General features: G+C 39.7%; 1 protein-coding gene across 1 annotated transcript in view; it reads left to right on the forward strand.

Moving 5' to 3' along the window:
• Window positions 1–27,208, forward strand: part of ubl3a (ubiquitin-like 3a) — a 107,853-nt gene that overhangs the window by 70,928 nt on the left and 9,717 nt on the right. The window contains exons 2-3 of the mRNA XM_072577276.1: window positions 11,032–11,140; window positions 25,323–25,409. Of these exons, the coding sequence (XP_072433377.1) occupies window positions 11,032–11,140; window positions 25,323–25,409 (196 nt within the window). The remainder of the gene's footprint in view (window positions 1–11,031; window positions 11,141–25,322; window positions 25,410–27,208) is intronic.

Below are 27,208 nucleotides of genomic sequence, written 5' to 3' on the forward strand. Positions count from 1 at the left end.
ATTATTGAATTGGTTGATATAGCTTTCCTTTCCAGTTTCCTTTTGAATCAGATGTTTGGAATACACCAGTCAAGGCGTGATATGCTGCAGCAAGTGCTCCTTTAAATTTTAACTCTGATTTCTTTCTTTGAGAAAAGGCATTTATGATTTACCACTTTGACAGTATCATTAAGTCAATAGTTACCTTCTTCAGCTTATCGTCAACTAGATCTTTGCCATTTCCAACTTTTTCTTTGTAATTCAGGTCCAAATTGTATATGTTGATAATACTTTTGATAGTTGGCTGTTACATTCTGACCAGTTGATATCAGAATTTACTTTGAAATGTTATAAAATATGCAGAGCAAACATTGTGACGGACATTGTAGATTTATGTCAGATTATCTTTTTCTTCTAGGCAACAAATCGTGTCACTACTTATTTTTATTCTTCAAGTTCTTTGCACCCCAGTCTAAATCCCTATTCCGCTGCCCATCTACTACTAATAACATCGATTCCTATTTCTCTTTTTTTCTGACTTTTCCACCAAGGGGTACCAGCTGAGGACTGACAGCAACTCCTTCATGTCTCATTCACCCCATTTGTGATTTACCACTTGAATAGTAGCATTTCATCAATAATTGTAACCAGATGAGCTGTTCATTCCTGATAAGAAGGTCATGGATGACAAGGATTTTCTGTTTTAATCAAAATCTTGCACTGACATTTTCTTTGTGCTTTAGCAGATGCACAACCAATTTAGTAGTCAATTTAAAAATTGATTTCTTTGAATGAGTTGCTATATAATTGTCATTGTAAAAGAATGGTTTTTCTTTGGCTTGCTATATTTGTTTTTCAAATTTAATTAATTTCCTATTAAAATAGCAGTCCAAAATAAGATATTAAATTGATTCTGAATTTGAAATATCAATAAGACTGTTTCCGTAGCGGAGGATAGAAGTAAGTTCTTTGGTAACCATTATTTCTTATTTACCTCTGACCCTTTCTTATCTGGAAGTGGGAGCACAATGATCATAATTTGCTGGAAGGAAAGAATGTCATGAGGCAACATTGTTAGTGGACTGAGCATGTAGATGCCAGATGAATACATTTTAGAAAGAATAAGTACAAATATATTACAAAGTAGGCGATAATCTTTAGAAGGAATGCAAAATTGTAGTTTTAAATTGGGAAGATAAGTCAATTTTTTGTTTAAAAAAGCGAAGGACAGAAGCATTAAATTCTAATATAATGCCAAACCACACAATGATGTCTAAATTTGGACTCCTTACTATAAAGATAATATTAAGACCTTGGAGAGAGTGCAGGAAAGATTCACTTTGATGATATAGATGAGAGTCTTTTAGTTATGAGAACGAATGAGAGGAAATGTGATTCTTCCATTTGGAGCCCAGAAAAGGTGATCTAATAGAGGTTTCCAAATTGTGAGGCTTTAATTAAGTGAGAAAAAGTAATTTTTATTTGCAAATGATCGAGTGTGAATGCTTTTACACAGTTATCTCATGGAGTGCACTACTAGGAACAGTGATGGAAGCAGAATCTATAATAACTTTTAAATGGGAAGTGGATAAATAATTGAGTAACTTAAACTGGCACAGGGGAAGGCTATGAGACTTGATAATCAATCTTTGGGGGAGCCATTGCAAGTGCACTCTGGCAGTTGGCCTCCCTATGTTTTTTAAAAATGAACTTGTTTGAAAAGACACTTTGACTTGGAGCTACAGTTAGATGTGACTTTTAGGTTCTACTGATAATGAGAGTATTTTTTGAAGCTTTTATTGAGGATGGTTCTAGCTGCCCGAAACGTCGATTCTCCTTCTCCTTCTCCTTTGATGCTGCCTGACCTGCTGCACTTTTCCAGTAACACATTTTTAAGCTCTGATCCCCAGCATCTGCAGTCCTCACTTTCTTCCAGCAACATGATTCCTACACTCTTGAGTAACCAGCATTATTTAAATGCTAGAATTGAATAATATAATGTTTCATGTGTTGATAAAGCAGAATGAAGAAGTGTGCTGTGGTGGAATTGTCAGACCAGAATTGTAACAGACTGAGATGGATCTAATTATCATAATTTTCCCATGGCTACCGTGATGGTGGGAATCCGATGCTGCACTACGAGTTTGGGTTCAAGACAGTTTGGTCAAGGAGGAGGCAAAATCAGGATTGATTTTGAACACAGATTCCTAACACTATTGGCTTATTGGTGAAAAATGAGGCCGTTTGTCAAAGCCATTTGTCTCCTACTCATCAGGATAAAGTTAAAAATCACACAACACCAGGTTACAGTCCAGCAGGTTTATGGTGACTCATCAGGATGGTTTGCAAGAATACCAAATCAAGAGGGAAGCCTGGGGGATCCAAGATGGCAGCGACCCAGCAAGTCTGAGTCTGCAGTGCTCCTCCCAAGACTTGAGCAAAGTGGGTCACCCACCCTCACCACACTCACTAAATCATTTAAAATAGCTGTTTAATTTAATTAGTTGTTTAGTATTGAATTTAAACAATTTAATCTTCAGTAAAAATGACTAAAGGAAAGGGAGCCTGCAGCTCTCAGCAAGCAGGAACCCCTCCCCCACCCTCTCCAGCTGCAGCAGAGGCGTCCGCAGCCGTCCCAGGGGACTTATCTACGGTGGCGAACCTCGTGGAAATCATCTCCAAACTGGACGCGAAGATCGGCACTTTTATTGAAGAATCCCGAAGTCGATGGGGCTCACTCTCTGCCGCACTGCAAAAGCACGACCGAGACATTAAGGAAATTGAGCGCCGAGTCGGAGGGGCGGAGCTAAAGGCCGTGACCTCTGAAACTTCAGCGCAATCGGCCGTGGATCAGGTCCGGACTCTCAAACAGCGAGTCTGGACCTTAGAGAACCACATTGATGAAAAAATATTTGTTTGCTGGGCCTTTCCGAACGGAAAGAGGAAGGCCAGCTTACAAGGTTCCTTGAACAGTGGCTTCCACAGCTTTTAAATCTGGTAGGCTGGATCAGGCCAGGTAAGGGTAGAATGGGCCCACTGGGTTGCAATGCACGGGCCTGGCTCGAACCAGTGCCCCCGCCCGGTCCAGTTCCGGCTACAGAGCTATAAGGAGAGGCAGATCCTCCTAGAAGCCTTTAGAAATCTTGGAAAAGATCACCAAGCCATGATCTATAAAGGATCCAAGATCATGCTATTCCAGGACTTTTCCCCAGCTCTGGTCTGAAAGAGGAAGGCATTCGATGAGGCGAAGGAGTGTTTAAGGGACTTAAATATTCAGTACTCCTTACGCTACCCAGCGACGCTACGCTTTAACCATGAAGGATCCATGCATAACTTCGGATTGCCGGAAAAGGCCAAGGAATTTTGGACTTTCTTATTTAAATTGTAAAAGATAATTGATGTTGGTTTGCCTCCCCCCCCCACCCCCCCACTCCGGTTTATATCCTTCCCCCCCCCCCCTTTTCTTTACCTTACTGTTTAATATTATCTTGGGGGGTGGGGAGAGGGATTTATTTACTTTGTTCTCTACTTAATGATTTTCTCCCCCCCCCTTGGGTTTTAAAAATTTATTATATATATATATATATAGGCCGGGGGGGTCTAGTTAATGTTGGTGGGGGGAGGTGGTTACCTTATTCTATTTTACCTCTGTCTCTAGGAGCAGGGTTGATTTCCCTTGTTATTTTGTATTATTATATTTAATTATTACTTGTTGAGGTTGTAATTTTATAGTTATATATGTTTCTACAGGGTATTAACATTACCAAATATATCCAGGTGTTGATGTGGGTGGGGACGTGGGGGTAGGGTGCTCACTGTTAACTCTAGCTCTGTAGTATATTTGAATTTTTCTCATCCTATTGAGGAGCGCCTGGGTCAAGGATGGGCACTGGTTGGGAGAGGATACGATGGACCTTTGGAAAGGAAGTGATACCCCCTGGGAACAAGGGGGCAAATCTCCATTTAAATAAGTTTTTTTTTATTATTTAGAAATTTTTTTATTATACTGTTGTGAGTGTATTAGAGAGCCTTTATTTTTGTGAATTTTATATGCCCTATGCTCGGGATGTTCTGGATAGGGTTTCCCCTCCCGAGGGGTCTCTGATTTGCCCGGACGATCAGTCGGTTAAGTGGTGCACCTGGAATGTCAAGGGGAGTAATTTGCCAGTCAAAAAGAAGAAAATATTATCCAATCTCAAGAAAGAAAGGGTTGATATAGCTCTCCTACAGGGGAGATACTTGTTGGATAAAGAACACTTGAAATTACGACAGGGTGGATTTGATCAGGCCTTTTTTTCTTCTTTGAGCTCAAAAAGCAGGAGAGTTGTTATTCTTATTCAAAAGAATTTCTCTTTCAAAATCCTAAATCAGATAAAAGACGAATCTGGACGATATATTCTGATTAAAGCCCGTATAAATGGAGAGGAATATGGGATTTTAAATTTGTATTGTCCCCCGACACATCTTTTTAAATTTATAACGGAAGCCTTCTCAAAATTGATGGCTCTTGGTGCCCGTCATATAATTATAGGGAGAGACTTTAATTGTATTATGGAAACCGGAAATAGATAGGATTCCCAAGAGTACTGCAGGAGGATCTCCCAGATCTAGACAATTGGTGGATTTGAACAAAGAATTAGGATTAGTAGGGCAGAGATTTTTCTTTTTACTCCAATCCACATAAATGTCATACCAGAATTGATATGTTTTTTGCCCCCTCGATTTTTTAAAAATTCCATATCATCCTGTAAAATAGGTAGTATAGCAATTTCCGATCACACTGCTGTATATATGGAAATCAAGGCGAGGAATAATGGGACATCCCCTCGGCATTGGTGTATGAACCCCTTCCTGATGAAAGATTGTAAATTTGTAAAGTACTTCTCTCAAGAATTTAAAACTCTTTTAGAAATTAATTTAGTTACGGCTAGCAACCCATCAATGATGTGGGAGACTATCAAAGCTTACGCGCGAGGTTTGATCATCTCATACTCAGCAACCCAGAAAAAATTAAAAGGAGAACAACAGCGTCTGCTTGAAGCTCGCTTAAAAGCGGCTGAAACAGCATATGCTGATAGACCTTCTATTATCAAATTGCAAAGGATTACGGCCCTTAGGACAGCTCTAAATACCACGCTTACCCAAATGGCTAAGGGAGAAATATTATTTGCAAAACAAAGGTTATATGAATTTGGTGACAAACCGAGTAGATACTTGACATTTCTTGCAAAGAAAAAAAAGGCCTGTCAAACTATCATGTCTATCAAGGAAAGTACGGGTATTATGACTCATGATCATAAAAGGATTAAAGCAATCTTTAGAAAATTTTATTCTGATTTATATAAATTGCAGGATTGTGAAGACAGGACGAGGAGGATGCAATCATTTTTTAAAAATTTGACCTTTCCGGACCTAACGCCGGAACAGGTATCTGTCTTAAATGTCTAACAGTCCAAGAAATACTTGATGCAATCAGGCAACTTCAGAGCGGTAAGGCACCTGGCCCAGATGGCTTTCAAGCTGAATTCTATAAAGAATTTACAGGAATATTGGATGGTCCACTTATGGACATGTATAACTACGCATACAGTCAGGGCTGTCTCCCGCCTTCGCTGAAAGAGGCAAATATCTCTCTTATCCTTAAAAAAAGGAAAGGACCCAGAAGATTGCGCGTCATACAGACCAATATCCTTGCTAAATGTAGATTTTAAAATCTTTTCTAAAACGTTAGCATTTAGACTAGAAAGGGTATTGCCACATATCATAAAGGAGGATCAGATGGGGTTTATTAAGGGCCGTAGATCATCCAGTAATATTAGAAGGGTTTTGAATATGATTCAAGCCTGCCATCAGGGAAAAATACCAGGAGTAGTAGTCTCATTAGACGCGGAAAAGGCATTCGATAGGGTTGAATGGTCATATTTGTTTTACACATTGGAAAGGTTTGGCGTGGGAAAGGTGTTTACCAAATGGGTCTCAACATTGTATAGTGATCCCAAAGCAGTTGTGATTACCAATGGATTAGGCTCGGATAGCTTCAGTGTGGATAGGGGCTACTGTCAGGGATGTCTTCTCTCTCACCATTGTTATTTATGCTAATAATTGAACCACTAGCAGAAGCTATACGGGTTGACCCTAATATAACTGCCCCGAGGATTGGTACAGGTAAACATAAAATTACCCTTTATGCAGATGATGTTCTTCTATTCCTCAGTAATCCTCTGATGTCTGTGCCTCGCTTAATCCAAGTTATTAACACATTTAGTGATTCTCAGGCTATAAAATTAATTTCTCAAGATCGGAGGTTATGCCAATGGGTGGCCTTGCTATGATACCCCACTTAGTGGACAGATCACACTTTCCCTTTCAGTGGTCCCTGGAGGGTTTCTTATATTTTGGCATTTTTATTACCCCAGTATTTGGTCAGTTATACAAGGCTAACTTTGTACATTTACTGGAAAGGATAAGGCAGGACCTCCAGCGATGGGGAGACCTTCCAATTTCCTGGTTGGGTAGAATAGCACTAATTAACATGAATGTCCTGCCCCGTGTCCTATACCTTATGAGAATGCTTCTGGTGATGCTGCCAAGGCTGGCACTACGTAAATTATATAGCTGGTTGGGTTCCTTTATCTGGAATCATAGATGGCCCCTCATTAAGCTGAAGAAGCTATAGCTTCCAGAGGCAAGGGGAGGATTGGACTTCCCAGATTTTAGGAAATATCAGTTAAGTTCCCTATTAAGTTACATAGCTGATTGGGTCTTGTCTGATCCGCAATCAGTCTGGCTGGACATCGAGGCTTCTCAAGTAAAATGCCCACTTATTAACCTTTTATTTTCAGACAAGAGGAAAATCATTACGGATCACTGTAAAAACCCTATAATACTAAACACAATTAAAGCTTGGAATATAATGCGGCAAAATGAGGGCAACTCACATAAAACATCCCCCTTTGCTCCGATAGTGGGAGCATGGGGATTTTAACCGGGGGTTACAGATACCACTTTTAAACTCTGGAGATCCAGGGGTATCTCATGTTTAGGGGATCTATTTAAAGAAGGGGTCCTGATGTCTTTTGAACAGCTGTGTCAGAAATTCGGATTACCGAATGGAGACCTCTTTCGATATTTCCAAATTTGAGATTATATACAGAAGAAGACTACATTATTAGATAGTCTTTTAAAATCAGATAGAGAATGTAGAGTGCTACGGCCAATGGGGGTATCTTCCATCAGTACTATTTATCATTTAATACATGATGAAGTATTGGGAGATATGGACAATATGCTTAAAACATGGGATCAGGATTTGGGACGAGAAAATCTCTATAGAAACATGGAATGGCATTTGGGCAAATGCCAGAAGAATCACCATCTGCAACAGAACTCAGGCTATCCAGCTGAAGATACTTCATGGGGCCCATATAGCACCGGATTGATTGGCAAAATTTAAGGCAGGAGCATCTCCAATGTGTCCCAAATGTAAAATAGAGGTGGGCACTCTTGTACATTGCCTATGGACCTGTCATAAGATCCATAGATACTGGACTAAAGTAGCAAGTACCCTGACAGAAATTTTAGGAATGGAAATTAAAGTGGACCCTGTATCTCTCCTTTTGGGCTTTTCAAACTTACCCTCCCTGAACATACACGGGAAGAGATTATTTTCTATTCTCTCTTTCTGTGCAAGGAAAAATATTTTGGTAAACTGGGTGCCTGAGGGCCCCCCGCCGGACTTTCAAATTGGCACAGATTAATTTATGGAATGTATTCCCCTTGACTTCCTTACAAATATGGTGCTCCGAAAGACCGAATTATTTCATAAAATATGGCAGCCTTTCTTGAATTATATAAATACAGATATTTCAGCTATCCTAACAAGGGCTTTTATTTAATTAAGATTGCAAACCGGCTGGTCCGGGGCCCCTTGGGAGAGGAATCCCGCACAAATACGAGTTTTGTTACATTCCAAGCATGTATCTCACTATCCAATTTCTGTGTTATCAGTTGGGTTTTTTTTTTCTTTCTCTTATTTGAATAATGTAAGAGACTTAATTATACACTCTGGTTAGTTGTAGGTTAGATTAGTAGTTAGTTGAGTTTTGTGTTTTTTTCTCTCTCGGTATTTTTCTTTTGTTAAATTTTGGTTATTATTTATTTAAGATTTAATTGTATATCAATGTTTGTACTTGAGAGTTTTTTTATTTTTGTAAACTTGTAAAAATATTAAATTTCCAATAAAAATATCTATTTAAAAAAAGAGAGAGAAGCCTCTCTGGCTGATCATTTTGTTACATTCATCTGATCACAGCTCTGCTCGTTTTCAAGTATTTCCCCAATTTTCCCTTTTGAAAGTTCTGTTCCAATCTCTCAGGCAGCACGTTTCAGATCACAACAACTTGTTGCATCAAAACATCTGTCCCCTCGACTCCTTTTGCTCAATTCTCTTCACCCTCTGGTGAATGGGCGCCTCGCTGTTGGAAATTGGTTCCTCCCAATCATTTGATTGAAACCCCCTCCCCTTCCTGAGTTTCAACGCCTCATTTAATCTCCCCCTTGTTTACTCAGAGTAGTAGACGCATGGAACGCATTGCCTGCAACAGCTGTAGACTTGCTAACTTTAAGAGCATTTACATGGTCGTTGGATAGGCATGTGGATGAGATATGGAATAGTGTAGGTTAGATGGGCTTCAGATTGGTTTCTCAGGGCGGCGCAACATTCAGGGCCGAAGGGCCTGTACTGCGCTGGAATGATCTATGTTCTAAGTTCGAAAGTCTCTGCATCTTTCAGGTTCCTACCAGTGACTGGTAGATTGTTTTAAATTTATAATAAAGTGATATCTTGTGTGTGTTTGCTAAACTTAGGTGCTGTACTCTCTTATCTTAGTAGATATTTTGTGACATTTTAAATGGTGAATGAGAGTTTACGTTCTTTCCATGGGGGTTCATTGTAGAAATGAAGGACTTCGTAAGAAGTCGCAGTGTTTTCCAATTGGTTCATGGGAATTAGTTCCCTTTATACTATCTTTCCTTTTTTTTAATGAAATACCAGCAATACTTCGTATCAGCAAAACATTCTATTTAAGCATAATTGCTTAAATAAATCTTAATTCAAAGTCCTGTGTGTTAGTCGTCATGGTGTCAGTCATGAACAATTTCCAGAAGTTGAAAAGACATGTATATGCATTTAGGTTGAAGTTATAATTTTATAGCTTTTGAACCCTCAGTTAAGTTGGCTGTTTAAGATTAGTGATAGATCTCTCCTCTGAGTCAGTAATTTATAGGTTGAAGCCCATCTCCAATGTTTTTAGTTCGTGATGAAGGCAACACTTATGTACAATACTAAGGGAGTTCTGCACTGGAAAGTTGACATAATTTAGATGAGATTTTAGATCAAGGTTCTGTCTGTCCTCAGGTGGGCATGCAAAGTTTCATGGAACTTTATACAGAATGGGCATTTCTTGGCATTCTGGCCAATAGTTTTTACTGCCTTAATTTACATAACAAAGAACAAATTACCATATCAGTACTTCATTGGGGTTTGTGGGCACTTGTAGGGCCTTGTTTGGCTGTTGTGTTAATGTTACATGGGTGATGGTGTTGGCATGGTGATAATATCACGGGACTAGAAATCCGTAAACCAAGGCTATGCCTGGGAAGGAGGGTTCTGATCCTATCATGGTAAGTGGTGAAATCTTAATTCAATAATAAAAACTTTGGAGTTTGGATAAAGCTGGTCTGGTAGCAGTCATGTGACCACTGTTGGTTATTGTAAAACCCATTCTGGTTCTTTAATATCCTTTTAGGAAAGGAAAGCTGCCATCCATACCTGATTTGGCCTCCCTGTGACACTAAACCCACAACAATATAATTGGTTCTTAAATGTCTTCTGAGCAATTTGGAGTGAGCAATAAATTCTGACTGAGCACCAATGTATACATCACAAGAACAAGTGAAGAAGGTGACTGGAAAGTATTTGGCAGAACAATTTTGGAAATGTTCTAAAGTTATACTTGCCACACAAATGCCAGGCAATGATCATCTCCAATAAGAGATAATCTAACCACCACCCCTTGATATTCAATGGCATTGGCATCACTGAATCCTCCACTACCAACATCTTTAAGGTTACCATTGACCAGAAATGCAACTCAGCTGAACTGTGGCTACAAGAGCAGGTCAGAGACTGGGAATCCTACAGTGAATAACTCACCTGACCTTCCAAAACCTGTCCATCATCTGCAAAGCACTTTTCAGGGCGATGATGGACTACTCCCCTCTTGCCTGGATGAGTGCAGCTCCAACAACACTCCAGAAGCTTGACACCATCCAAGGCAAAACAGCCTGCTTGATTAGCACCATATCCATAAACATTTACTTCCTCCATCACTGAAGCTCAATGCCAGCAGTCTATGCTTCTGCACGATTCTCTGTATAAATTCACTAAACATCATTAGACAGCACCTTCAAAAGCTATGACCACTTCCATCTAAAAGGAAAAGGGCAACGGATAATGGGAACACCACCACCTGCAAGTCCCCTTCCAAGCCATCTCAGAATTCTGACTTGAAAATATGTCACTGTTCCTTCAGTGTTACTGGTTCAAAATCCTGGGACGCTCTTTTTAATAGCTTTGTGAATCTAACTGCAGTACATGGATTGCTGCCGTTCAAGAAGGCAGCTAACCACCACCACCTCAAGGGCAACATGGATGGGGCAATAAATGCCAGCCAGTGATGCCCTCGTCCCACAAGTGAATTTTAAAAAGGCACATTCAAATAGGAGTTGCTATTCTTCCCCTCCCTGCCGTTTCAAGTGTTCCAGTGGCTGGAGAAGCTGAATAATGTTCTTTCATGTACAAGGAGCAGCTTACTGTATATTAATACGTATATTTTCAATTTAGATTATTCATTACATTCATGTTGGTGTGTGAACTAATGACTTATCTGCTGTTACTGACATTTGATGGTTCAGTAACATTAATTTTGAGCACTAATTATAAATACAGTTGCTTGATGCCATATTGAAGTACTGTCTTTTCCTTTTAAACAGATTAACTTACGACTCATTTTGGTGAGTGGAAAAACAAAAGAATTTCTGTTTTCACCCAATGATTCAGCAGCAGACATTGCCAAACATGTGTATGAAAATTGGCCAATGGGTGAGTAGTTGTTTATGGTAGTTGTTGAATCAATCTGGTTCCATTTTATAACTCTAGCTTCATTCCCCCATAGAATGTCTCAGGCTTTTCTGTAAACACAGTTATTTCCATGTTTCCACTGAATCTGTAGTTAAGAGGGTAATATCCCTGCATCTTCCCATCCACACATTTATGTGGGTGGTGAATTTCTCTTTCAGTGTGTTGGGACATGCTTCTGTATGGGAACTGGCTGCAGATGGCAACAAATGGGATTAAATTTTTTTTGTAGCTGTATTTGCATATACCTTTTAGTGATCAGGAAACAAGGATTATAAACACTTGGGGTGTGAGAAATGGAGATGTATTTTACTTAATTTTCATATGGTGAAAAACACTTTTCATTGATATAACCTTTGTGTTTATCTCTAGCATTCCAGACAAGGTTTTATATATTAGAAAATTAAGATATCAAACCTCTTTTTAAGGCTACAGAGATATTTGTATTACCATGGAAATCACTTTCACTGCTGAATACTTTACATCTGTAGGTAATGATAAGATAAGATAGGTTATTTGGAACCTACACATGTTTTCTTTAAGATAATAGAGGTTCTTAAAAGGCCACTGGGTGTTTCTAAAGGTTCAGATTCCATCTCAAACGTAATAAAACATGAAAGTGCATTATGGAAGGCTTGGGGGAGTATTGACCCTATCATAATGTGATAAAATTATAAAAATGCATCAAAACCTCAGCATCAAGGTTTTTTCCTGCAGATCAGAATTAATCTTCAGCTCTTCAGTATGATTTTTGTTTTATATTTGATGTCAGTCTTGTCGAATTCCTCATGGAATAATTGCTCCTGCAGAGTGCATAGAACGAAATGTATGTTTAAGTTGCTATATCAGTTTTTCAAATAAGATGTCGGAATGTTTTTCTCATTGTGTTCCAATCTAGAAAGGTAATGTGGAAACTAAATTGTGAACAAGTAGATTTGGAATAATTTTGCCTTCACTAAATCTTATTGGTGCAAGACAGAAACCATATCATATAAAGTAAAATTCAAAGGGATTGTGACTGTCTCTTTAATGAAATGGGTGAAATGGGCAATAATGCTTGTGCTGTTAAAGTAATTTTAAGAAAACCACATCCAGTCTTGTTTAAAGAGCTGTAAGAAAACTGGTATTAACTGTGAAACCAGTAAAGAAATTGTGAACTCTGCTCTACTTGTCGGGGGTTTTATGACCCATGTCTCCATATTTGTCAGATAAGTTTTTATCTGCTTTATTTAGAGCTGATATTTTCTAGTAGGTCTTGCAGAACGTTCTTTCTATCCCTCCCCATTTGACAAACCTCATATTCTTATGTTTGTACCAAAGCTTTTATTATATCAGTCTCTTTGAGTGTTGAAGAAATCTGGAATTGAACGATCATTTTAAAGATCCAATAAACAAGCAACTAAAATCAGCTAATTGCACACAATAATTTTCCATTTTCACGGTATATCCTGAATAAAAAATAGATTTTAATGAAGAATAGAAGATGCCATTGATTTGCTTTCAGGCCAGTGATTCTTCATCTGAATTGGAAAATGCTATTGATGTGTAACAGGTTTTAAGCAAGCGTAAAGACAGGAAGCAGAGAGCTTGTGATGGAATTGAAAGCAGAAGTGGTAAAGCAGAGCCCATTACCAATACCTGCTGTCTGAAGTGGGGATGTGAGATTGTTAAATTTTGTTGGTGAGTCCTGTGTAATGTTAAAAGATTAAATTGGACCATCTCTCTAGACAATAATATAACATTAAAGGGTTAAATTGTACTCTCTTCCTCCAGAAGCTGAACATTCTGGAAATTGGGGTTGACATTCATGCAGGAATGTGGATGACTCCCACTTCATTTAGGCAGACATTTAATACTACTACTCCTTAGTGAGTTTTGAGGTGATTTATAGCTCAGGTTGAGGTTCTGGATGTAGGTTTGCTCACTGTGTTGAAAGGTTCATTTCTAGACGTTTTGTCACCCTATTATGTAACATCTTCAGTGGGCCTCCAGACGAAGCACTGTTGATAATTCCTGCTTTCTATTTATATGTTTGAGTTTGTGATGCCATTTCCTGTTCTTTTTCTCAGGGGGTGGTAGATGGGGTCTAACTCAATGTGTTTGTGATAGAGTTCCAGTTGGAATGCCATGCTTCTAGGAATTCTCGTGCGTGTCTCTGGCTTGTCCTAGGATGGATTTGTTGTTCCAATCATATTCAAAAAGAACAGGTACCCAATAAACACAGTCTGCAGATTTCTCAGCAACAAACCCAAACAAGCAAACAAACAGCATCCAGAAACCCTAGTCACTCTCCCCTACATCAAAGACATCTTGAAAATGATTGCTAGACTACTCAGACCCCTTGACATCATGGTTGCCCACAAACCAACCAACACAGTAAAACAGCAGCTAATGAACATGAAAAGCCCTATACAGACAACAAGTAAAACTAATGTAATTTACATATTACCAGGTGCAAGGACTGTAACAAACATTGCATTGGACAAACAGGCAGAAAACTAGCCACCAGGATACATGAACACCAACTAGCCACAAAACGACATGATCCTCTCTCACTAGTATCCTTACATACAGATGAGGAAGGACAACACCATTTTGATTGGGACAACACATCCATCATAGGACAAGCTAAACAGAGACATGTATGAGAATTCCTAGAAGCATGGCATTCCAACCGGAACTCTCTCAACAAGCACATTGAGTTCAACCCCATCTACCACACCCTGAGAAAAATAACAGGAAATGATGTCACCAACCCAAAGAAACACAAACCTATAAATAGAAAGCAGGAATTGTCAACAGTACTTTTCCCGGAGGCCCACTGAAGATGTTAACTAGTAGGCTGACGAAACGTCTGGAAATGAACCTTCCAGCTCTGTAAGCAAACCTATATCCAGAGCTACTCCTACTATTATCAAATTCAACTCTCATTCGGCCCCTTCCATTCAGAAATTCTTTCATAGCCATCCCCGAGCTAATCGGGATCGTTTGTGTGATCATCCCCCAATATTGAAGCAGATCACACCCACATTGTCTGGGGAAGTAGTGGATCCAGAACTCATTTGCATGGCTGGTCCAAAGCTAGGACATATCACACCTACATTGTCTTGGGGAATCACGGAGTCAGGAAATTGTTTGCATAACAATTCCCCAGGATTAGGACGTTTACATTTACATTATCTCTGAGGGTGACCTCATCCTACCGTTGTACCTCGGGTAATGTGGTTATGATGGGGGGCGGGGAGAGAGTGGCTGAAGTCCCTATAAGCATTACCAACTGACCTGTATAAAGGGGATGTGTTTTCTTTGTTAGGGGCCTCTTTGACTCGACTTTGCATGCCTGTGAAGAGGGTCAAAGGGGGCCACCTAGCTTGTACCTTAACTGTTTGCAGAAGTTGGTCTGTGCGAATTGCATCTCTGGTGTGAAACCACGGAAAAAGAACTTGACACTTGAAGGTTGCCAAGTGCAAATTGAAAGATGAACTGTTTTTATTCTTCAAGTCTCCATTGAACTTCATTGGAACAGTAAAGGAGGTTGGAGAGGTCACTGCGGGAAAGAGATGCCAGCAACCAGTAGATTAGGTTTGCAGCCTGACCAGAGATGTTCAGCAAAGTGTGCATCCAGTCTACATTTGTTCGCCCTCCTGCCGTTGCAGAGGAGACTGACTGTAAGATATTGGAACGGAAGCAGACCACTCCGTCAGTAGAGTCTACTAACCAGTTAGCTCATGTCTGATTTGATAATTCTCAACTCCACTTTGGTCTTCTACCTATAACCCTTGATTCCCATGTGGGTTAAAATCTGTCTGTCTCCGTGCCTGGTGTACTTAATATTCCAGCCTTTGCAGACCTCTGCAGTAAAGAATTCCACAAGTTTGCAACGCTCTGAGAGAAGAAATTTCTCGTCATCTCCATATTAAATGGTGACCCCTTATTCTGAGATTACGCCCTCTGGTCCTAATCACCCTCATGAGGAAACAACCTTTCCTTGTCTACTCTGTCAAGATCCCTGCAAATTTTGTAAGTTTTGATAAGGTGATCTCTCATTCTTTTAAACTCCATTGAGTACAGGTGCAACCTACTCAACCTCTTGTAAAATTCCTCCATACTTGGTATCAACCGAAGGAACCCTGTCTGGACTGCCTTTGGTGCCAGTATATTTTTCCTTGATTAAGGGACACAAAGCTATTCACAGTATTCCAACTGTGATCTGGTATTGCCTTGTATAGTTTTCTGTTTTAAGACTCCATTCCTTTTGAAATAGAGGCCAACATTCTATTTGCCTTCCCTGTTATCTTTTGAATCTGTCTACTAGCTTTTTATGATTTATTAGTGAGGGCTCCCAAATGCCTCTGTAGCTTTTTGCATTCTGCATTTAAATAATATTTGGTTCCTCTCTTCTTCCTGCCAAAGTACATTACTTTACATTTTCCCACATTGTGTTCTCCTTGCCAAGCTTTTGCTCATTTGCTAAAACTGCTCATGTCCCTCTTCAGACTGTCATCCTCAGCACTTGCCTTCCCACTTAGTTTTGTGTCATCTGCAAACTTGGCTGTAATGTGTTAACTTTCTTCATCCAAGTCATCAATATATATTGTAAATAATTGTGCCTACAACACTGGTCCTATGGCACTTCACTAATTGCTGGTTTTCATCCTGAAATTCCCAACTTTCTCCTATTAGTCAATCCGCTGCACATCCTAATATACTCCAACACCATGCACTTTTATTAAGTAGCCTAACGCGTGGTATCTTATTAAACACCTTCTGAAAATCCAAATATATTAGTGCTTTCTTTTAATTTATCAAGCTTGTTATCTCTTCAAAATATAATAAATTTGTTCGGAAAAATTTTCCCTTTATGAAGCCATGCTGACCCTGTTTGATTATCTTATATATTTCTAAATGCTCCACTTTTCATCCTTTACAATAGACTCTTAATATTTTCCCACTAACAAATGATAAGCTAACTAGTCTATAGTAGTCTTGTTTTGTCTCCTCGCCTTTAAAAGTAAAGATGTTGCATTGGCACTTTTGCTATCCTCTAGGATACTATGAGCAACAAACATTGCACAAAATTGTAAGATACACACATAGATTAGTACTGCACCTGGAGCTAGCTTTTGGGACCCTGGATGTTATGAAGAAAGGAAGTGAGAGTGCAAATCTAGCATCCAGTGCACTGCACAGAATAATGTCACGGAAAGAGGATCTTAGAATTAATTTCAGTTAATTGTTGTGGTCAGTTGGGAAAAAGGCTCCTTGTCTTTGTGAGCTACTACAGCTGGATGCAGAGGGAGAATAATGTCTTTGTTAGGGGCCTCTTTGACTCGACTTTGCATGCCTGTGAAGAGGGTCAAAGGGGGCCACCTAGCTTGTACCTTAACTGTTTGCAGAAGTTGGTCTGTGCGAATTGCATCTCTGGTGTGAAACCACGGAAAAAGAACTTGACACTTGAAGGTTGCCAAGTGCAAATTGAAGGATGAACTGTTTTTATTCTTCAAGTCTCCATTGAACTTCATTGGAACAGTAAAGGAGGTTGGAGAGGTCACTGCGGGAAAGAGATGCAAGCAACCAGTAGATTAGATTTGCAGCCTGACCAGAGATGTTCAGCAAAGTGTGCATCCAGTCTACATTTGTTTCCCCTCCTGCCGTTGCAGAGGAGACTGACTGTAAGATATTGGAACGGAAGCAGACCACTCCGTCAGTAGAGTCTACTAACCAGTTAGCCCATGGCTGATTTGATAATCCTCAACTCCACTTTGGAGTAGCCATGGGCACCCCAGCTATGCCTGCCTCTTCGTAGGATATGTGGAATAGTCCATCTTCCGCAGCTACACTGGCACCACCCCCCACCTTTTCCTCCACTACATCGATGACTGTATCGGTGCTGCCTCGTGCTCCCACGAGGAGGTTGAACAGTTCATCCACTTTCCCAACACCTTCCACCGCGACCTCAAATTCACCTGGACCGTCTCAGACTCCTCCCTCCCTTTCCTAGACCTTTCCATTTCTATCTCGGGCGACTGAATCAACACGGACATTTACTATAAACCGACCGACTCCCACAGCAACCTAGACTACACCTCCTCCCACCCTGCCCCCTGTAAAAACGCCATCCCATATTCCCAATTCCTTCGTCTCTGCCACATCTACTCCCAGGAGGACCAGTTCCAATACCGTACAACCCAGATGGCCTCCTTCTTCAAAGACCGCAATTTCCCCCCAGACGTGATCGACGATGCCCTCCACCGCATCTCCTCCACTTCCCACTCCTCAGCCCTTGAGTCCTCACCTACTACCCCACCAACCTCCATATACATTGTATCATCCGTCGTCATTTCCGCCACCTCCAAACGGACCCCACCACCAAGGATATATTTCCCTCCCCTCCCCTATCAACGTTCCGAAAAGACCACTCCCTCCGTGACTCCCTCGTCAGGTCCACACCCCCTACCAACCCAATCTCCACTCTCGGCACCTTCCCCTGCAACCACAAGAATTGCAAAACCTGCGCCCACACCTCCCCCCTTACTTCCCTCCAAGGCCCCAAGGGATCCTTCCATATCTGCCACAAATTCACTTGCACCTCCACACACATCATTTATTACATCCGCTGCACCCGATGTGGCCTCCTCTATATTGGGGAGACAGGCCACCTACCTGCGGAACATTCCAGAGAACACCTCTGGGACACCCGGACCAACCACCCCATGGCTCAACACTTCAACTCCCACTCCCACTCCCACTCCCACTCCACCAAGGACATGCAGGTCCTCCATCGCCAGACCATAGCAACACGATGGCTGGAGGAAGAGTGCCTCATCTTCCGCCTAGGAACCCTCTAACCACAAGGGATGAACTCAGATTTCTCCAGTTTCCTCATTCCCCCCCCCACCTTGTCTCAGTCAAATCCCTCGAACTCAGCACCGCCTTCCTAACCTGCAATCTTCTTACTGACCTCTCCGCCCCCACCCCCACTCCGGCTTATCACCTTTACCTTGACCTCCTTCCACCTATCGCATTTCCAACGCCCCTCCTCCCTACCTTTTATCTTAGCCTGCTGGACACACTTTCCTCATTCCTGAAGAAGGGCTCATGCCCGAAACATCGATTCTTCTGTTCTTTGGATGCTGCCTGACCTGCTGTGCTTTTCCAGCAACACATTTTCAGCTCTGATCTCCAGCATCTGCAGTCCTCACTTTCTCCCCGAGAATAATGTCTATTCAAAGTGATGCATCCTGCAGCCTTTGGTGAATCTGAGATTTGTCCAACATAGTCAGGAAGAAGAATATCTTTTGGAAAGGCTTTGCTGATGGTAGTAAATTTAAGAAGTTCCCTGAAAAATACTGGAGGTAGTCACTTAAAATTACTATTCCACTAAAAGGGATAGAAATCTAATGCAAGCTGATAGTGACTGTGGACTGTTTGCTGTGAGAACTGTTATTCTGTGGAGTCTGTGCTTATGACAAGTCTAAAGTAGACCTTCCTTTCTATAGTTTAACTGGTATGTTGCCTACAAAAACGTGTGTAGCCTTGTTTTATTTTAGCCATTTCTTTCAATAAAACATTTAAAACATGAAGTATTTTTGTCATTCTTTCAGCCAACAATTAGAAGTTTGAATTTTTTTGTGTATTCGTTCATAGGATGGGTCAGCATTTAGTGCTCATCCCTATTTGCCCAGAAGGCAGTTGAATCAACCACATTTCTCTGTCTAGAGATATATGTATGCCAAACCAGGTATGGACAACCAATTATCTTCCTTAAAGGACATTAGTGAGCCCTACTTCTAATGTCAGGCTAAGTGGTCTATTGCTCCTTATTTTCACTTTCTCTTCTGTTTTGACAGTGAGATATTTGCTACCTTCCCATCTACAGCATCCATTTGAAAATGTAAGGAATCACAGAAGATCAAAGCAAATGCATTTATCTCAATAGTCACCTCTTTTAAAACCATTGGATGTAGGCTCAGGTATAAAGTGTATTTGTTGGCTTTTTGTTCAGTTCATTTTTTATATTTTATGAAATGTGTTCAATGTCTGATATTTCTCTATTGTAATTTCTCCTGTCTCTAAAATTCACTTTCAGTAATTGCTTCATTTTTGCAATTCTGCAATTAGGTGGTTGCATGTTTGCTATCAAGCTAACTTTTTATTGAATTCAAATTTCACCATTTGCCATTGTGGGATTCAGACCATGACCCAGAACATTACCCTGGGATTCTGGGTTACTGGACCACTACACTACTACTACCCTGTTTTAAAAAGACATTGATATCTGCAGGGATTGTTAGGGGATGGGGCTATGAAATAAAAAAGAGGCAAGAACACTGGTGGCAGCAGTTCATAAGTAATTGCACAGTTTCTAGCTTCAGTATAAAAATCCATAAATTAAAGGAGCATACAATCAGTGTAATGTAATAAACTAGACTGGACAAAATGAATTGACAACAGGTGCTCTTGGGATGGTTCAGGGAATGGTTTCAACAGGCATTCATGTGATAAGGAAACAGTGAGGGACGATGCTATTTAAGACTTAATATTTTGTTTAGATATCTTGCTAAAGGATCCTTTTAACTGAGTATAATATCATCACATTTCATAGTAACTGAGTGTAATATGGTTGAGTGTGAGACTAGTATCCAAAATATAAATATGGACAATTGCAGAATTATGTGGGATTGAAAAATAAAATTAAAAGGTACTTTAATATTTAAATATTAAATAGCAAATATTTAAATAGCAAATTCATAATTTTTAACAAATATGCATTCCCCAAGAAATAAAATCCACTGGAAAAGTGATCCATCCATGACTAATGAAAGAGTTTAAGAATCACAATAGAGGCTACTACTGTTGCCAACAAATAGCGACCCATAGAATTAGGAGGATTTTGAGATTTGAGAATTGATAGCCCAGAAACTGACAAAGAAAATAGAACATGAGAGTAAATTACAAAGACAAAAAGAAATTGCAAGAATTTTTAGAACTGTAAAAAGGAAGTGATTAATGAAAGTGAATATGGGTCCCTTAGAGGCAGCAGGAGAAATTACAGTTGGGAAATATCAGACATTGAGCACACACTTCATAAAGTAGTGGAAAAATGAATTGAACTGAAAGCCAATGAATATACCTTATACCTGAGCCTGCATCCAGTGGTTTTCAAGAGGTGGCTATTGAGATATAGACCAGTTAGCCTGACTCTAGAAGTAGGGTAAACGCTAAACTTATTGTTCAGCAGAGGATGACAGGGTACTTGGAATATCACACTCCAATTAAACAGTGTTGACATGGGTTTTATAATAGGGAAAATATGTTTGACAACGCTGGGTTTTTTTGAGAGTATATTTAGGGAAGGTAAAAGATATGTGGAATATTTGAGTTTTTATAGGTTTTCATAAGGTGCCACACAAGCCATTGTTGTGCAAGGTTAGAGTTCTTGGGATTGGGAGTAATGTATTAGCCTGCACTGAGAATTGTTTAAAGGATAACAACAGTAGGAAGAAACGAGTCATTTTTGACTTTTAACCAATAGAGAGCTATAAGGATCAGAGCTTAGGGTTCCAGTGAAGGATCATATTAGACTTAAATGTTTGACTCTGTTCTCTCTGCATAATGCTATTGTACCTCCTGAGTTTCTTTTTATTTCTAATGTCAAGCATCTGCATATTTTACGTGTAGTTTTCGTGTTTGGGTATCAGCTATTTGTAACCTACCTCTAAGTGACTTAGATGAGGGGCTGGTGTATTACATCAAATGTTTGCTCAGTTGAGAAAGTAAACTGAGAATGACAGACTTGCAAAGACTATTCATGCAAGTGGATGTGAAAGTGTCAGATGATGTAAAATATGGGGAAGTATGATATTTTCATTGTTGCTACTGAAATGGGTAAAGGAGAATGGTTTTAAAACGTGAGACCCTAAATATTGGGGGAGTTGTGTCTCTGATGTCCAAATTTTAAATGAAGGCGGTTGCAGAAATATGTGGGATTGAGACAAATTGAGAAATCAGATCAAAAGATATGACGTTATTTCAGCAACAGCAAATATTTAAATAGCTTCATAATTTTGACCAAATATTCCCTTAAATAAGCTTCACTGGAAAAGTTATTCATCTATGGCTAATGAAAGTTTAAAAATAATATTAGAAGTTAATAATGTTGCCAAAAAAAAAAGAAAATTGATGTGCAGGTACAGCAAGCAATTGGAAGAGAGGGATGTGTGGTCTTTGCCAACAGTGCAGATAGTGGGGAGGGGATTTGCAATACTGGAATAAGGAAGTCTTGATGTACTGTTTTTGACCACACCTGGAAGAGTGAGTTTTTAGTTTAGGTCTCCTATCCACAAAATAATGTACTTGTCTGAGAGGAGATGCAGCCACAACTTACCAAATTGATTCCTGTGATGAGAGGGCTCTGATTTGCCAATAAAGTAAAATGGGCTTTTATTCTGTGGAATTTGGAAGAATATAACAAAGAATGTGATAATGGACACTTCGTCATAATGAAGAAACCAAAGGATCACTGGACCTGAAAATTTAATTCTGCTTTCTCTCCATTTGGGTCGTGATGATCTGCTTAGATGTAGTCAGCATAACTTTGTAAATTGGAGGTTTATTTTTGATGAATGTAAGCATAGGGGGTAAGGTACTGTTATAGTTTGAAGACTGACTAAGTGGGCAGAAAATAGTATGAATCAATGGGTCAACCTCACACTGGCAGGCTATCTGCAATACTTGTGGATATTGCAGGAATCAGTACATGGGGTTTCAAATATATATCAATGATTTGGATGTGGAAACCAAATGTAATATTTCCAAATTTGTGAATGACATACAGCTACATGGGAATATATGCTATGAGGAAGGTACAAAGTGGCTTCAAGAAAATTTGGACAGATTTAATGAGAGGGCCAAAATATATTAGATGGATCATAATATGGGAAGAAGGTGAGATTATCCACTTTGATAAGAAGAACAGGTTTGCAGTGCATTGCTTAAATGGTAAAGAGGTTAGAAAGTGTGGACATAACAAAGGATCTGCGTCTCTTCACTAAGTTGATGCAGGTGCAGCAAGCTAGAAGGAAGGAAATAGTGTGATCGCCTTTATCATGAGAATTTGAGTACAAGAATAGTGAGGACTTGCTTTATTTATGTAGAACCTTGGTCTGAACTGTACATGAAATACTGTGTGTGGTTTTGTTCCCTGTACCTACAGGAAGTATTGTATCAAGGGAATGCAGCAAAAATTCACTAGACTCGTTCCTGGGATGACAGGACTATCCTGTGAAGAGAGCTTAGAAAAATCTAACCTGGATTCTGTAGAACTTGGAGGAATATTTTTGGAATAATTTTAAGGAATATATTAAAGCATTGGCTTTAATTTTCCAAAACTCGTTAGATTCGGAAGGTACCTTTTAGACTAGAAAATAGCTATTCAAAAAGTGAGGGAGGCAGAAAACAGGAAGCTACGTACCCTTTTGCTTTATCTGCCATAGGGACAATGTTAGAAGCTATTATTGAATAGGGCACTTGGATAAATTTGGTGTAATCAGGCAGAGCCAGCATGGTTTTGTCAAGGGAAATTTATTGGAGTTCTTTGAAGAAGCAACCGATAAAAGGAACCAGTGACTGGTCGATGTATTGAGAGTTCCAGAAGACATTTACATTTGACAAAGTGCCTAATCAAAGATTATTGCAAAACATAAAAGCTAACAGTGTATCTGGTAAGATACTGGCATTGGAAGAAGTTTGACTTCCTAACAGGAAGCAGAATAATAGTAATAAATGGCTCTTTTTCAGGCTATTAGGATGTCATGAGTGGAGTGCCATAGGGATCAGTGCTGAGGCCTCAATATTTCGAAAGTTATATAAATGAAGGGACCAAAAGTATGGTAGCTAAATTTGTTAATTACACAAAGATAGATTTAAAAATGCATTGTGAAGAGAACATAAAGAGCTACAAGGGGAAATAGAACAAACTTTTTTATTATCCAGCACACATGGGACTGGGAATGTGCTGATTGATCAAATATTCAGGTTGATCAAGAGGTTCACAGTCATTGTAAAAACACACCCTAAGTAATACAAACATAATGCAGTGGGTATACACTTCACTATTGTACTTTATTTACAGCATAAATGACTTCACTGTTATTTGAAGCAAATTTTCATTAATATTTAATGGCAGAGAGCCTTATCACTTGTACCTTTGGACATTGTGAAAATTGTAATATTACAATAAACTTCGCAGTATTTGAGGTAGATGATTTTTACTGATTTATCAAGAGTACTGATTCATAAGGTGCCAGTTAAAACAAAATTTGCTGTAGTTGTTTAAGTGATTTGGGTGAATATCTAGCAAATGAAGTACAATATGGGAAAGTGTGAAGTTTTTTGATTTTCGCAGAAAGATTTTAAGCAGTAGCATATTATCTAAATGATGAGAGGTTGCACAGTTTGAGATGTGGAGAGATTGGGGTACCCTGCGGGTGCATGAATTGCAGAAGGTTAGAATGTAGATACAGCAGGTAATCAGGAACGTTTTTTTTCATTGCAAGTGAAATTGAATGTGAGCGTAAGGAGATTATGCTTCAGTCATACTTGGAACTGGTAAGGCTGCATCTGGAGCAATGTATACAGTGCTGGTCTCTACTTATGTGAGGATGGTGAGATGTTGGAAGTAATTTAGAGAAGGTTTACTGGATTAATAACTGGAATGAGCAAATTGTGTGACTTTTCCTTGTAAGGCATTCTAGGCCTCTATGTATCCTCTAGATTTAGAAGAGTCAGAGGTAACTCAGTTGAAATATACAAATCCTGAGGGGACTTCACTAAGTTATATGTGTTAAGACTCCCCTCTGATGGGAGAATCTAGAACTAGGGGTTCACTGTTTAAAAATAAGGGGTCGCTTTTTTTTAAAAGCAGAGACTAGGAAACACTTTCCTCTGAGAGTTAGGTATCTTTGGAATTCCCTTCCTCGGAAGGGAGTGGATGCAGAATCTTTAAATACACAAGGGATGAAGGATTATCAGGGATATGCAGAGTTGAGGTTGAACTCAGATAACCTGCAATTCTATTGGATGGCAGAGCAGGCTTGAGTTGCTGAATTGCCGCCTCTTGTTCCTTGTTAGTATATCACCGAAACTTATCAAATACAAAGGGATAGACAGGATAGATGCAGGTAGGTTATTCCTGGCTGGGGAGTCTAGAACCAGAGAGAGGAAGAATCATTTGGAGCTAAGATAAGGTTAGTTCTTTTTTCAGTGAGAGGATGGTGAAACTTTGGAACGTCTACTCCAGAAGTCTGTCAAATCTCAGTCATATAGTATATTTTAGTGGACATTGATGGAGAATGCTATAGCAGTTTCAAGGGACAATATGGTCTACTCCTTATTTCTTAGGCTTACTCACAAATATATTGACTGTATGGTTACAAGTAAATTGCAATATAGGTACTATATGTGTGGTAGTCTGTAATCTCAAGTTTTCTTTCCTCAAGCTTACATCATTTTTACATTTGAAGTTATGAAAGTAGAAGACTGTAAAATATTGGTAAGACAGACAGGATCTGTTTCAGTTTCGGACATGAATGCTAAAGTTGTTTGTCTTAAGTGTCTTTTGATGCAGATGTCCCTTCTTCATGTATCAGTGTTTCCTTTTTGATATGCAACAAATAAACTTACTTTTCAATTCTCAGCCAGATGAGATGTCTAGGACTTACCAAGAAGGCAGTAACATTTTAAAATTCAATTTACTGGGACAGAGAACATCAACTCCAGAGGCCTGGTGTTTGGCATTTTATGTATACTTTACTGGCGAGAGTAGGTTTTCAGAATGTAGAATTAATTGCATAATATATTTTTAAAAGTTGTTCCTGTGATGTGGTTATCGCTGACTCTGCCAGCAATTATTATCCAGTCTTGGAGGGGAATTAGAGTCCCCCATATTGCTGTGGGGCTGGAGTCACGTGCAGGCTAGACCAGGGTAGGGATTGCAGATTTCCTCCCCTAAAGCACATCAGTGAACCAGGTGGATTTTTACAACAATCAAAAATGGTTACATGGTTGCCATTAAAACTTCCTCAGCTCCTCTTTTTTTATTATTGTTCTAAATTTTTTAAAAAGTTACTTTTTATTTGTCTTTCAGATTGGGAAGATGAATTGGTCAGCAGTCCAAGCATCCTTAGGCTTATCTACCAAGGAAGATTTCTACATGGAAATGTGACTCTGGGAGGTAAGAAATCTACTGTGTACAGCATGTTGAAATGTTAGAGGTTGATTAAGGTCACTTGGAATTGATTCAATTATTTCCATGCTATAAATACTGACTGTCAGCATCAAGGTGTCCACTCCAAGTTAATCCAATAAAATACTTATAATTTCATGCTTTAATTAACATTCTTTTTATGATATTCTAATGACTGTGATAGGTTTTCATTCTTTCTCCATATCCTTTTGCGGTTTCAATATTGTTGATTCTTCCTCTTCCATCTGTGACTCAGTTCTGTAGCACTACCATTTAATAGTTTCCAACCTTCTTCTCTGACATTCCATCACAACTCCCTCCTATTTCCTATACAAATGTTACCTCTCAAACACCACCTCTAACAATACAAATCCTGGGCAGGGGAGCTTAATTTTAAAACCCTATTTATAAGGTTCCCCTGGGAGACTGGTTAGCATGGTTAGATCTCATGGAATACAGGGAGAACTGGCCATTTGGATACAGAACTGGCTCAAAGGTAGAAGACAGAGGGTGGTGGTGGAGGGTTTTTCAGACTGGAGGCCTGTGACCAGTGGAGTGCCACAAGAATCAGTGCTGGGTCCTCTACTTTTTGTCATTTACGTAAATGATTTGGATGCGAGCATAAGAGGTACAGTTAGTAAGTTTGTAGATGACACCAAAATTGGAGGTGTAGTGGACAGCGAAGAGGATTACCTCAGATTACAACAGGATCTTGACCAGATAGACCAATGGGCTGAGAAGTGGCAGATGGAGTTTAATTCAGATAAATGCGAGGTGCTGCATTTTGGGAAAGCAAATCTTAGCAGAACTTATACAGGATAGTGAAGGAGGTGTTTGGTATGCTTTTTTTTATTGGTCAGAGTATTGAGTACAGGAGTTGGGAGGTCATGTTGCAGCTGTACTGGACTTTGATTAGGCCACTGTTGGAATATTGCATGCAATTCTGATCTCCTTCCTATCGGAAAGATGTTGTGAAACTTGAAAGAGTTCAGAAAAGATTTACAGGGATGTTGCCAGGGTTGGAGGATTTGAGCTATAGGGAGAGGCTGATCAGGCTGGGACTGTTTTCCCAGTCGGAGGTTGAGGGGTGACCTTATAGAGGTTTACAAAATTATGAGGGGCATGGATAAGGTAAATAGGCAAAGTCTTTTCCTGGGGTTGGGGAGTCCAGAATTAGAGACGTATAGTTTTAGGGTGAGAGGGGAAAGATATAAGAGAGACCTCACAGAGGGTAGTAAGTGTATGGAATGAGCTACCAGAGGAAGTGGTGGAGGCTGGTAAAATTGCAACATTTAAGAGGCATTTGGATGGGTTATGAATAGGAAGGGTGTGGAGGGAAATTGGCTGGCAGGTGAGACTAGATTGCATTGGGAAATCTGGTCGGCATGGACGGGTTGGACCGAAGGGTCTGTTTTCATGATGTACATCTCTGACTGTATACCCTTTTGATGATTTCTGCACTGGAGATTCCTGGACCACAATCTCTGGACAATCTAAGAATTCTCTAATACAGCAGCAGAGAGAAATGGTATGGAAAATGCACAGCTTTTTACAGCAATGAGCACCACATTCTGAAGGTTAAATGCCCAGTAGCCATTTGAAAGCGTTGCTAAAAATGCAGGTCAGTAAGGTGAGTAAGGAGGCAAGTTAAGTAGATGATTCAGGTCAGGAAGATTGGATCATGGGGAACTCTGTGGGGATGTCAGCAAGTTAGAGTTAGGATGTTGGGCTGGGGGTAGAGATGATCAGGCCATGAGTAGGAAAGGACAGGGATTAGGTATGGAGCA

Source organism: Chiloscyllium punctatum, chromosome 9 (genome assembly GCF_047496795.1).
Source record: "Chiloscyllium punctatum isolate Juve2018m chromosome 9, sChiPun1.3, whole genome shotgun sequence".
NCBI classification, from domain to species: domain Eukaryota; kingdom Metazoa; phylum Chordata; class Chondrichthyes; order Orectolobiformes; family Hemiscylliidae; genus Chiloscyllium; species Chiloscyllium punctatum.